At 39.5% G+C, this 12,392-nt stretch overlaps 1 protein-coding gene across 1 annotated transcript in view; it reads left to right on the top strand.

Moving 5' to 3' along the window:
• The window catches only part of SH3KBP1 (SH3 domain containing kinase binding protein 1), a 209,237-nt gene that overhangs the window by 117,085 nt on the left and 79,760 nt on the right, over window positions 1-12,392 (top strand). The window contains exon 8 of the mRNA XM_086482058.1: window positions 519-715. Within this exon, the coding sequence (XP_086338184.1) occupies window positions 519-715 (197 nt within the window). The remainder of the gene's footprint in view (window positions 1-518; window positions 716-12,392) is intronic.

The raw sequence follows: 12,392 nt of genomic DNA, 5'->3' as shown, positions 1-12,392 counted from the left end.
TGAACAGCTTTCAGCTTTATATTTCCCAGTTAGGTAATGTAGCTTTAGATACTAATTGCATAATTGGCTTGATATGAGTCACACAGATTTAAGGTACAGTGCACCTGGTCTGACTGCTTGTTAGCTTTAAGTGGCTTTATACAATAGCTGCCCTACAACTGAATTTAACTCTTCCATTTATTGCGTTATCTTCCAAATAATTTTTGTCTGAGAAAGAAGGATTTTCTTGGTACTCAAGGAATGGCCGTCTTCATTCCTGAAGTTTTGATGCTGGAGTATGCATGTTTTCTGGATTGGTGTAAGTTCTAACTAGTACACCAATGCGAAGAAATAAAGTGATTTTTAAAACTCAAAAATGAGCGCATGGCACAGAGACCATCTTCTGTACCTGTTTCTTGTGGTTTCGTTTTCCTTTAGAGCATGGTGGAAGGGATCATTTCCCCAAAACAGTCACAGTCTGCTTTGAAAATAGTGAGCTTCACACCTAAGATTCCTTCTTTCATCCCTCCATTTCACAGGCCTAAAAGATGCTACAGGCTCTGAGAGTGATGGTGGTGACTCTTGCAGCACAAAATCGGAAGGAGCCAATGGAGGCACAACAATCCAACCCAAAAAGGTCAAGGGTGTTGGCTTTGGAGATATCTTCAAAGACAAACCTATAAAGCTACGACCAAGGTCAATAGAAGTTGAAAATGACTTTGTCCCAGTAGATAAGGTATGTATGATTTCTTAATTTTTTTCTTGGTGTTGGTTTAAAGAATTTTCATCTTGTGATAGGTTGACCCTGGCGCTCTATCACCTCCCTCCTCAGCTGGACCAGGGAAAAAAAATAGAACAACAGGCTCGTGGGTCAAGATAAGGACAGGGAGGTTGCTCAGCAATTGCCATCACAAGCAAAACAGACTTGACTTGGGCAAATTAGTTTAATTTACTATTAATCAAATCAGAAAAGGGTAATGAGAAATAAAGCCAAATCTTAAAAACACCTTCCCCCCACACCTCCCTTCTTCCCAGGCTCAACTTTACTCCTGATTTCCTCTGCCTCCTCCCCCCATAGCAGGGGATAGGGAATGGGTGTTACAGTCATCACATGTTGTTTCTGCTGCTCCTTCCTCCTCAGGGGGAAGACTCCTCACGCTCTTCCCCTGCTCCAATGTGGGATCCCTCTCACAGGAGACAGTGCTCCACAAACTTCTCCAGTGTGAGTCTTTCACATGGGCTACAGTTCTTCAAGAACTGCTCCAGTGTGGGTCTCCTTCATGGGGTTCAGTCCTTCAGGAACAGCCTGCTCCAGTGTGGTCACCCACAGGGTCACAAGTCCTGCCAGGAGCCTGCTCCAGTGTGGACTTCCCACAGGGGCACAGCCTCCTTCAGGCATCCACCTGCTCTGTCGTGGGATCCTCCACAAGGCTGCAGGCAGACATCTGCTCCACTGTGGACACCCACGGGCTGCAGGGGGACAGCCTGCCTCACCATGGTCTTCATCATGAGCCTCAGGGGAATCGCTGCTCTGGCACCTGGAGCATCTCCTCCTCATGCTTCTTCACTGACCTTAGTGTCTGCAGAGTTGGTCCTCTCACATATTCTCACACCTCTCTCTCACTGCAATTGCTCCTGCGCAGTAACTTTTTCCCTTTCTTAACCACGTTATCCCAGAGGCGCTGCCACCGTCGCTGATGGGCTCGGCCTTGGCCAGCGGTGGGTCCATCTCGGAGCCGGTTGGCATTGGCTGTGTCGGACATGAGGGAAGCTTCTAGCAGCTTCTCAAGGGAGCCGCCTCAGTAGCCCTCCCGCTACCAAAACCTTGCCATGCGAATCCAGTACATATCCTAAAGTTCTAAATTCTGTCACTGGCCAAAACTTGAAGCTTTATGGTCATTATTTTGTAATCTTTCTGTAGACAACATTCTGCTTTTTTTTTCTTTTGCTGGACACCAGAAAGTGGATTCCAGTGAGGTTACCTGCCTGCAAGAACTGTTACTTTGCATAGGAATTTATTCCTCTGTTCATACCTCCATCTGTTTAATTGGCCTTTTTATTTTTCTAAGAAAATGCTACTTTAGAGAACAAGAATGGAGAGGCTTTTCAGGTTTTCAGTTGCTCACCTTATAGTAAAAAAAAAAATTGCTGATTGTTATGTAAACTAAGAGGGAGATCCTGTCAGTGGGTCATCAGTTTGCTTAAAAAGGTAGCTTTGGTAAATACCTAAATACCTCAGCTGAGTACTGGATTTGTTGATTTGAAGGATGCTTTCAGAAATCACCTAGCTTTGTTTAAAGGAATTAGTAAAAGAGAAAGCGTGTTTTTAATGGGTTCGTTCTATGTGGCATAAAAAGAAAGTCCTGAGATTTAGCACTTGGGGAAAAAATTTACTTTCTGACAAACTGAAACAGACCATCTTTTTAGAAATCGCTCTTTGTTCCGAGGCCTCCAAAACTATCACTAAGTAAATCGGAAATAGAGAGAGACTAGAAAGCAGAATGAGGTGTTTCTAAGAAACTGGAGAAGGCAACCTTTTTATTTAAAAAAAAAAAGGGATTGATCACTCTAAGGTATGTTCATTAGGGAAGCACCAAAAAGTGCATTGGTTCCTGATAAAGTACCAACTAAAGAAAAATCTGTGAAATCCTTCATTTAAGTGAACAGTTAGATTTGCATAGGATTACTGATAGCTGGGCAGTGTTAGAAGGCTTCTACAGCCTGGAGTTCTGATATGAGCATAGTTACATGATGCATTTCTTTGGCTCCATGGTGATGTTTAAGAAGCTGCTCGTATTCCCTGGTGCAGCAGCTTCTCACCTTTTGTGCTTTTCCAGTTGCCTGAAGAACCAGACACTACAGGAATTACATCTTTTGGCCCGCAAAGCTTTTGTTTTTTAACCTAGATCATTTCAGTGACCTGATTTATAGCACAGCACCTATCCCAGCATCCACCCTGAGTTATAGTGGCGCAGGAGAAGGGGAGATCCTGCAGAGGCATGGTGGAAAGTTCTTGAGTTAGTTTTGCTGAGGGAGATTTGATTAATATTTTACAGGAGACTGCAGATTTGCATTCTGGAGGGTAGTGAAGAGCTGAGATAATCTAAGTGAAGGAAGAACCTAGATTGTATTACTCCTTGACCATTGCTGACTTCTTCAAAGCCTGCATGGTGTACCCTGCTTGCCTTCTGTTTCTGGGTGGGCTTATTAACTCACGTGCGGGGCTTTGTTAACGTGCAGGGCCAGGAACAGCTGAGCTGTATTCCGGTGGCACCTCATCAAAGAACCCTAGGATACAAGATACGGACATGTTGGGCCTGGTGGTGGTCACTGAGTGCTAGCTAATGAACCTCCCTCCTGCCAGATTTGGGAATGTGGTAGAGAGCAGTAAAGTCAGCTTTGCGTGGAGCCACAGTGATGTCTTTCCACAGCGCAGTTTATTTGTGACCCTGACAACCTGACAGTGTTTAAGGTGGGATTGGGCTTTATGAAAGCTTTGTAAGAATCTGAAATAGAATTGTACTAGAACATGAACTTGGTTAATAGAAGGTTTCTTCTCTTTTTTTTTACCGTATTTCGGAAGGTGTTTGTTTTTATAATTTGATGGCTGCTTGCAATCTTGTACAAGTCTTTCCTTACAAGTCCTGTGCAAGGAAAATTGCTTTGTATATAGGAAGCATCTGATAGCAGATGCTGTCTCATGCTTAAACTCATGCATAGCTGTACTTTTTTTTTTTTTTTGGTAACTCAGGGCATAAAAAATCCTCTTGCATCAGGAAATGTGTATTTTAATAGTGCAGTTCTACAGGAGGTAAATTTTAAATTATTAATTTCCTGCATCTAGGTATGTAAAAGAAATATGTGGTGCAGGAAGAAAATCATCTTAGACAAACACACTATTATAATTTTCATTATGATAGTATTTATAATTGATGTGTAACATAAGCGTTCACTTGTAAGGTGATGCATATGTAGGCACTGACCAGAATTCAAGTGTTCCACAAAATTCAGTTCTCCCAAGTCTGATGTAGGCAGATTAGTATTTACAAATGATAAGTCCCTGTTAATGCCACATGAAGAATTTCTTGTGTCTGTAGTTTACTATAATTGTACCTATCTCTACAGTAGTGATTGTAAATGGAAACTGCTTAAAATAAATTATGTATCCCTTGAACTCTGGAGTCCCTTTTTTTAATATGAAGTGTTCACAAAGTGCTTATGAAGTGGCCTTCGTTCCTTGAAGGGAAGTCTTACTCTACTTGATAATAATAAGAAGTTTTACCTTTATCTCAAAGAACAAATATTAGTGCAGCATAAGTCAATAGGTTTGTTACCCAGCCAAAACCTGAATATAGCTTTTTCAAAAAATTTCAAAAATTTTCCATCCTACCCGCAGGCCTGCCCTCCTATGTCTTCAGATTTCTCCTAAAGTTGGCATAGTTGGTGGAAAATAGTGGCTTCATTTTTGTAAACACAATCCATTATTTCTGTTTCAAGTGTGTAGGTAACTAAAAGCAACACTTCTTTGCTGCTGTTGCTTTTTTCCTGTCTAGGGTTAGGGTGGTTAACTTTTGGGCACTGCCATTGAGAGGCTTCAGCGCTGTGGTCTTTGCCTACTCTTAGCACCAAAATGTGATTCACTGTGATGTGACATTCAGCTGCAACTGCAGAAAATTATCCTCCCCAAATACGTCTCTCCTGGCTGCAAGAAATTGCTCCCTCGTCATTGCGATGTTTTTTGCCATTTAATGCTGGCTCAGAGCGAGAGAATCCTGCATTAAATTTGCCTTTCCAAGCAAGGTCAGATTTAACTTGAGAGCTCTGCGCACTGGATCAAAAGTGTTGCAATGTATGATGCAGAGTGCCAGATTGGTAGAAATTTTTTTCTAGCAATGTAATTTCTAAACCGATCTTTCCCGTGGTATGTGCCTTGCTCATGTACAAGTAGCCTCAGTTTTTCAATGACTTGTAAACTTTTGAAGAGGCAGAAACAATGCTTTCCTCAATTCTTTCCTTTTGTTTTTTTTTAATTATTTCTGAAGTTTGGAGACCGTGAAACGATTTCTGTTCCTTGTTGTTGACACAGTTATTCGTTAAACATTTTATATATTGCTGTAATTATATGGTTACCTTTTTGATTTAAAATATTTCCCAACAACTACTGATTTTTTTTTAAAGCATTAATAAAATACTGTGAGTATTTTATCATGTGGGATTATTTAGAACAAGATAATTGATGTGGAAAATGTCAGTCCTATTTACAGAAGAATCAACAGGGTCTCATTTTATTGGCACTAACCACGTTGTGTTCTAATGTGTTTTCAGTTTTATGAATCATAAGTTTAGATGATATTTCATGCAGAGGTGATATGAATTATTGGCGTGTTAAGAAGGCTTTTACACAAATATTGGCAGGATTATAAAGGCAGAAAGGATTGCTGCCAGTTGAGCAGAAGCAGCTGCCATTAGGCTCTCCTGTAAATCACCAGGCAGTTCGATGTGCTCCAAGTGTTAGCCCAGTGGTAACAATGTAGGATATAGTGGCCTTTGTCTTTTAAGGTGGTCAATAAACTTTCTAACTGAAGGCAAAGACTGGTAAATTGTGTGAAACCCCATTGGTTTTATTGGTGTACAGAATCCATTGCTTTGCTGTTCTTTGTTCTAAAAATCACAGAAGCAGGTTGTCCTAGGGAAATTAATGATGCAGTTGTTGGAGTTTAATTTGAGCAGTGTCATCAGAGCTGTGCTTTTTTTAAAAAATAGAAGAATCAAAGATGTATGCTTTGTAGTCCTCCTCTTTGCCTGTTTGCATTGATGAATCGACCACTGGCCATTTATGAGTAGAATCAGATTCCTGAGGCTTTTAAAATTTCCATTAATGATAGGTGTAAGTGAACTAATTTACAGTGCTGTATATGACTGAATACATAACTTGCTGACAGATGACTTTTTTAGCAGAAAACCAGTATGTGTATAGGCATGCTGTGTCTCCTGAGAAAATTCAGTGTAACAGTGTTAAAGTAGCACAAGTTTTATGGTTACATAGAAGTGCCGTTTCACATATCCTCCTTCTGCTCGTGCAGCTCCAAGACATTTAAACAGGTATTTATGCTTTTATCTTTTTTTGTTTTTCTTTTTGTATTAGCTTATATAAAACTTCTGTTTCTAGGTTGGACTTCCTTCCAATATGATCTATATGTGCTTCTGTTCTAACAATCTATCACTTGTTCCTCTCCTGTATCTAAAAATAACCCTTTAAAAGCATAGGAAAATTAATTCCACCAATATGTTCCTTAGTCTGAGTTAATTGCACTGGGTTGGTCCATGAGTTGAGGCTTCAGCTGGGAATGCTAAATACCACAATAGGTGAATATGAAATAAAAAGTCTTAAAAAGTCATTTTTATCTTTCTGAAAACTGCCCTTCTTCAGAGAAGACTATTGAGAGTATTTTTTAAATTTTCCATTTGAAGTATAGTTGTTGTTTTCTTCAGGCAAGACTTTCATAATGAAAGCTGGCTAGCAGTGGTGAATTTGAGCAGAGCTAGATTTCATTAACAGGCTGTGATGAGGTCACATTAGTGTTTGCCAGAACTTAATGTAAATTATATACTGAACCATCAAACTGGGGAATATTGCAGCCACTGTAATGATTTAATATAAAGGGGGAGGCTGTCACGGCTCTAGATCCAGCAGCTTGTAAGATCTAGTTAACTGGTGTTTATGCACCCTTCTCACTGCAAAACACTGAATGTTTACAGAAGTTTTATTTCTGTATATATTTAGTATGTTTGGGAGAGGAGAAATGGAGAAGAAATAATGGAAGTAGACACAAGAGCTGTAATGGCTAGAAGCTCATGTCAATTATTAAGTCTACCTGTCCTTTGTAATAAGATAGAAATTAGTAATCTCTGCGACTGAGTGCTTACAAGGTCTGAGTTTCTATTTTGAGCCGGTGAGCTGGGGACCCAGAAACTGTGGTGAAGGCATTGAGCTGACGGTCACATCTTTGCCCCACCTGTCAGTTCCCACCTGGTTGCTTGTAGAAAACATTTTTTTCCTCTTAATTTTCAGTTGTCGTTTAAAAAGAAGTCTTTGAGGCATGCAAGTTGGAGGCTCCTCCTGGCATTTCTAAACCAACTAGTGATGTGCCTGAGCTCTGCCAGTGCTGCCCATTGGCACCCATAGTGCATGGGCAGCACTGGCTGTGGTGCTGCACACGTCGGTCTGCACTTGCCTCCATATCGCACAGCTCGCTGCTACTTACTTTTCCCCTCCCATGCCTTTAGAGGTGCTGCTTGCCCCCCTAACAGAAATGTTGAAGCCCGTGTTCAGAATACTGAGATAATGAAAAAATGGGTGCGAGCAAAACCACCTGGTACTGAATGCGAACGCTATTAAAAGTGCCTGCTGAGGTGGAGAGTGTGCGAGGTGAGTATTAAATGTGTGTAGCTCTTTGCACTTGAAAGCACAGGTTTCTGGCACTCGTTTATTCAGAGACAGCCATTGGTGCTGGCAGCAGCGGTCATGGCAAGCATCAGCAGTGTGTCAGACTCTGTAGGAACAGGGGAAAGCACTCGGCTGTTCAAGCAGCATTTGTGATTTGCTTTGAAGTTGCTGTCTGGTGTCCCTGCCCTAACCGTTTATTCTAGTGCCATCTTATGAGGAAAGCTACAGGGGCAGAGGGACACTGACCCCTTCTGCAGTTGTGATGAGAGCCAGGCTGCCTGCAGTGAGGGCTCGCTCCTTTGCTGATGTAACTTTCCATTCCTTGAGTTCAGTGAGGAAACAGGATTTATGTCTTTCTGTCGTTATGCAAAAAAATAGCACACATTTGCAAATGGTGGCTGATGTTCATGAGGCGGTGTGGACATCATAAATAAATTCTTTCGGTAATTGTTATCCTTTCTGCAGTAACTAATTTACAGGAATAAGAAGTGAGGGTAGGAAAAATATGGTAGGCTTGTGAAATGAGGGACAGTCAGAAAGTAGCATGCCTCTTTTGGGGAGGCTGACTCAAAGCAGGACTTGGTATCAAGGGAATAGAACAGAAAATGCAAAATTAAGTTTAAAGAGAGGAATAAATTTGATAACCATGGCTAGCAGTGAGTCTCTGCTGAGTCATGAGTGAAGAGTGACTCCTGATCTCCTGCATACTTCCTGCCCTTCCCTGGTGTCCCATTAGATGTCTGTGCTTCCATGTTTTCTCAGTTCGGTTTGTAAAATGTTCAAGCTGCCTGTCCAGGTATTGGTGACATGGTTCAGCTTTCACATCAGTCTGCACTAGCAGTAGTTTTTGGCGGAGCAGGTTACCCACACAGTGGTCTGTGCTGCTTGGGATGGTTTTTAGGCTTTTGTTGTTAATAAAGCAGCTATTGGACTCTACATAAATGCAAGCTAGTTGTTGTCCATGCCTCAAGACTTTACATGTATGTTGTTGGTCTTTATTCAGAAAAGATTTGTTCGTATGAAAGAAACATATCAAGCATGTGTATAAAAACATTTTCGACTTACCTACTTGAAGAACATCTGAAAACAGAAGCAGAGTAGTGTACGAAGTGTTGATAGTAACCACAAGTTACTCCTAAAAGCAACATGGAAAATCTGGTCTGTTCTCATGGGGCACAGCATTGAGCTTCTGCCAGAATGATTTCTTCTGGAGGAGTCTCTCTGGGAGGGAATACTCCTGGTTTTTCAGTCACGGTTTTGATTAGGAAATCTTAGGATGGTTCAGTCTGAAAAACTGTATGTGTAGGTTTAAGCTAATGCAATTTTATTTCATAATAGGGAGACGATAAAAGTACGTATGTTGTAAGTTACTCTGGATCAGCTGATGATCAGTAGCTTGCTAATCACAGTACATGTCTGAATTTCAGTTGAGTCTGTACTATTATCAAGCCTTATACCCCAGCAAGCATTTTAAAAGAAGAATCGTTAAAAACCCCAAAATGCTGTGCATTAATAATTTAAAATAAAGCTGATTTCCTGAGTTTCAGAGATACTTGATGGAGGCTAAACTGAATTTCTAGGAAAGATTTATCTTATGTTTCAACTTCAGTATGGAGAAAATGCTTCAGAGAGTAACAGTACTGACATGGAAGCTAGCTTTTCTTGCTGTCTGATGAGCTTCAAGAGGACTGTTTACAAATTAATACACTATACTGTGTCTAGTAATAGCAGTAAAATCTACCTATAAATTGATATAAAAAGATTTAAATTAGTGTAATCAAGGCTTTAGGAATAAACAGTTTTATAAAACGTGTCACAGAGTTTCTAAGTAAAATGAATTTTTTTTTTCTTGCCCCATGTGGATTTTGTCAGATAATATACCTGATAATTTTCTTAAACTTTGAAAAGATTATAAAAATTCTAATGAAATGGCATTTGATATTTGTAGCACAGATGAACTTTGAAAATTAAAAAAAAATACAGTTGTGCAAAAAAATAAAATAGCCCACCTGACTTTGGAAATTGCATAAGTAACTTTGAAAAGACTGATTAAGTAAACCAAATTGAATATAACCTGTAAAGTAAAATTTATACACTCACCTTTTGCTGTCTATTTGGCTTCATTAGTTGTGAATTTTTTCTGAAATGGTTTCCTTTTTTAAATTTTCCCTAGTTGAAGATTATTTTTAAAAAGTCATGCCTGATTGTGGTACTTGCACTTTTGTATACTCATGAATTCTATAAATTATAAATGTGTTACAGATTATTCTTCTCTCTTAAAAGAAATACCAGTAATTATGTGTTTTCTGAAACTGAAATGAATGACTTATTATAATGTAACTTTAAAATAAATTGTACTTGGAAAACAGAAGTCTTCAGGAAGGAGGTTGCAGGCTCAGTAGGCCTTCAGACTTTGCTCTGAATCACTTCTGAACCTGTTCTGCAGCATGGTGCAGGCACAGGGAGTGTTGCTGCAAGAGATGTTACCTTTTCTGTGAGCTGTCATCTCTTGCTCATTTCCATATAAAATATCCTGATATTTTTTTCTGGAGATGTGTACTTGCAGTGATTGTCCTACTGAGGTCAGTTTTGATTTGCTTTTGTTACAAGACAAAGGGGATCTCGGAGATCATCTAATCTGAGCTTCACAACTGGATTAGAACCAAATATATATATAAATAATCCCCAGGGGATGGCTGGTTTTTAGAAAAGCGTCCAGTAAGAAAATTGTGTATCCTGCTGATGTTCTCATATTTCACTGTTGTAGCAGAAATTATATTGTAATATCCTGGCTCTGCAAAATAACCTTTTTCTTGTTCTTTTTTGTAGGAACCATGTTGAACAATTTATTGTCCTTCCCTTTAAAGTCTACATACCATCTAAGTTTATCATGTCCTTCCTTACACTGGTTCTTAAAACTAGAGGGAATCCATTTTTTTGCTTTTACCTTTTAAATGTGTGAGTTCAGAGGCTCTTTTCTGGTCCCATCATTATGTTGGCACTCCCATGAGCATGCCTCTGTAGAGAATGGGCTGTGTGTATATAGGGAGTGTGTTGAGTGTGCCTAAGTATGTGCATAGTAGACATGTTTGTGTGTAAATGCTTGCTGAATAGTATGTAAGGACAAACGGGAGTGAGAGTGTATGGTATCTTGTGGCTCTCTTAAATATAAATCTTTAATTTCTTCCAAATTATCTGAGAAGTCCATGGTGTGTTTCCCTCCCCTGCCCTTTTTCAGTCATTTTAAAGTTGAATGTTTGTGAGGAGGCAGTATTAAGTATTTATAAGATTTTCATGGAATAGAGCATGAAAACATCTTAATGATGCTTGAGTTTCTTGATCATCTTTCTTTAAAAAACAAAAGCTGAAACAAAGGCATAAATGACATGAAATTTCAGCTTTTTTTTTTTTTTTTTTTTTTTTTTTTTTTTAACAGAGAGACCAATACACTCAGTATTTGTCATAAACTCATTTTCCTGTGGAGTTATTCGCAAGACTTTCTGTCTGGGCTGTTCACAAAAAGTCTGTATGTCCTTGCTCGCATTGCCTTTCCTAGCTGTCAGTCTCAAGAAGCCAGGAGGGACTAGGCTGGCTTGGGAAAGGAGAGGAAACTTCTCGCTGAGAGTGAGCAGAGGTAGGAAAAGCTCCAGATTTCCTGTGAAATAAACAAGTGGAACCTTTGTTTCTCCGGGATGGCCCGGAGCGTGAGTCAGTGTCAGGGCTGGGCTCCCGCTCTCACTGAGCTGAGCTCATGCAAGGAAGAGGCAGGACTCCAGAGCTCTTCTTGGACACTTCGAGCTGCTGAAAGGCAGCTTGGCTTCACAATGGGAGAGGAGGTATTTCTTTTACAATTAGTTGGGTTTCTTTTTTCTGTGGCTGTTTAAAACTCTATCGTAATATATATTCTGCAGAGCACAGGATTTGACTGCAGGGTTATTTGGTTCTTCTGCACACTTTGTAGATGCTGGGTAGGTGAAAAGAAAAGAAGGAAAGAGTGCTGGGGATCCTGAAGTCCATTTTTGCTATAGAGGACTGTATTAGAATGGTTACTTTTGTGTGAAAACATATTCTGTCCTGGCTCTGTTTTGGCCGTTAAACTTATACAGATGTTTTTTATTTCTATATGATTTGGTTTCAATTTTCTTACTCGAAAGAATAATGTAACTTTACAGTAAGACAAGACTAGTTCACAGTCTTTAGGATGTGTTGCTCTTTCAAATGTTTGCTTAGTAAACAAAAATTCACCCCCTCTTTTTTTCCTTCCTGAATGCATTAATAAAACTGCACTTCTTTTTGGCAGAAAAAAGAGGAGGAGCTTTACTAATTCCTCTTCTGAATGAGGTGACGTTTGGGAGTCTTCTGTACAAATGAGGAAAACTGATACAAATGATTTTTGGAGAAAATTATCTTGGGATAATAAAATCTAAATGGAAGTTAACCTTTCCTTCAAGAAGCAGCGAGTAAAACTAGAGTCAACTGATACTTGTAAAATTTTATAGAAAGCTGAATGGAGAGACACCAAGTAAACTATTCAATGATTTACAGATACTTTGGGGATTTTTAGTAGAAAAATTGAAATTTCTCTCAGCTCTGGCTTTTCGCAGCTAAAGTCGGTAAGCTGTGTGCAGAAATAAAGCTAAAAGTTTTCTGAGTTGCTTTTTCTCTTAAAATGCGCCATGTGTTTTTCTTTTTTTTATGCCTTCAAAAAAGAAAAGAAGGAGGAGAAAAGGAGTAGTGCAAAAGGATTGTGGACCAGCCAGGCACTCGGTGGGATAAAAAGTCTGTAGGCCAATTTCTAAAAAGCCCTTTTAGCTCCTTATTACATGTCTTTTTATAGGAGGTCAGTGGCATTTTGTGTTTCTAAAATAGTTCTTAAATACTATGGGCATGAGCTTGTATTATTACAGTGAGTTGACTAAGTGCTTTGTAAAAACTTCCCAATAAAAACCAAGGAGGGAAAGAGAGG

The sequence above is a fragment of the Leptosomus discolor genome, chromosome 1 (genome assembly GCF_034619465.1).
Source record: "Leptosomus discolor isolate bLepDis1 chromosome 1, bLepDis1.hap2, whole genome shotgun sequence".
NCBI classification, from domain to species: domain Eukaryota; kingdom Metazoa; phylum Chordata; class Aves; order Leptosomiformes; family Leptosomidae; genus Leptosomus; species Leptosomus discolor.
The sequence above is the reverse complement of the archived record's forward strand: the minus strand, read 5'-3'. Positions and strand labels throughout refer to the sequence as shown.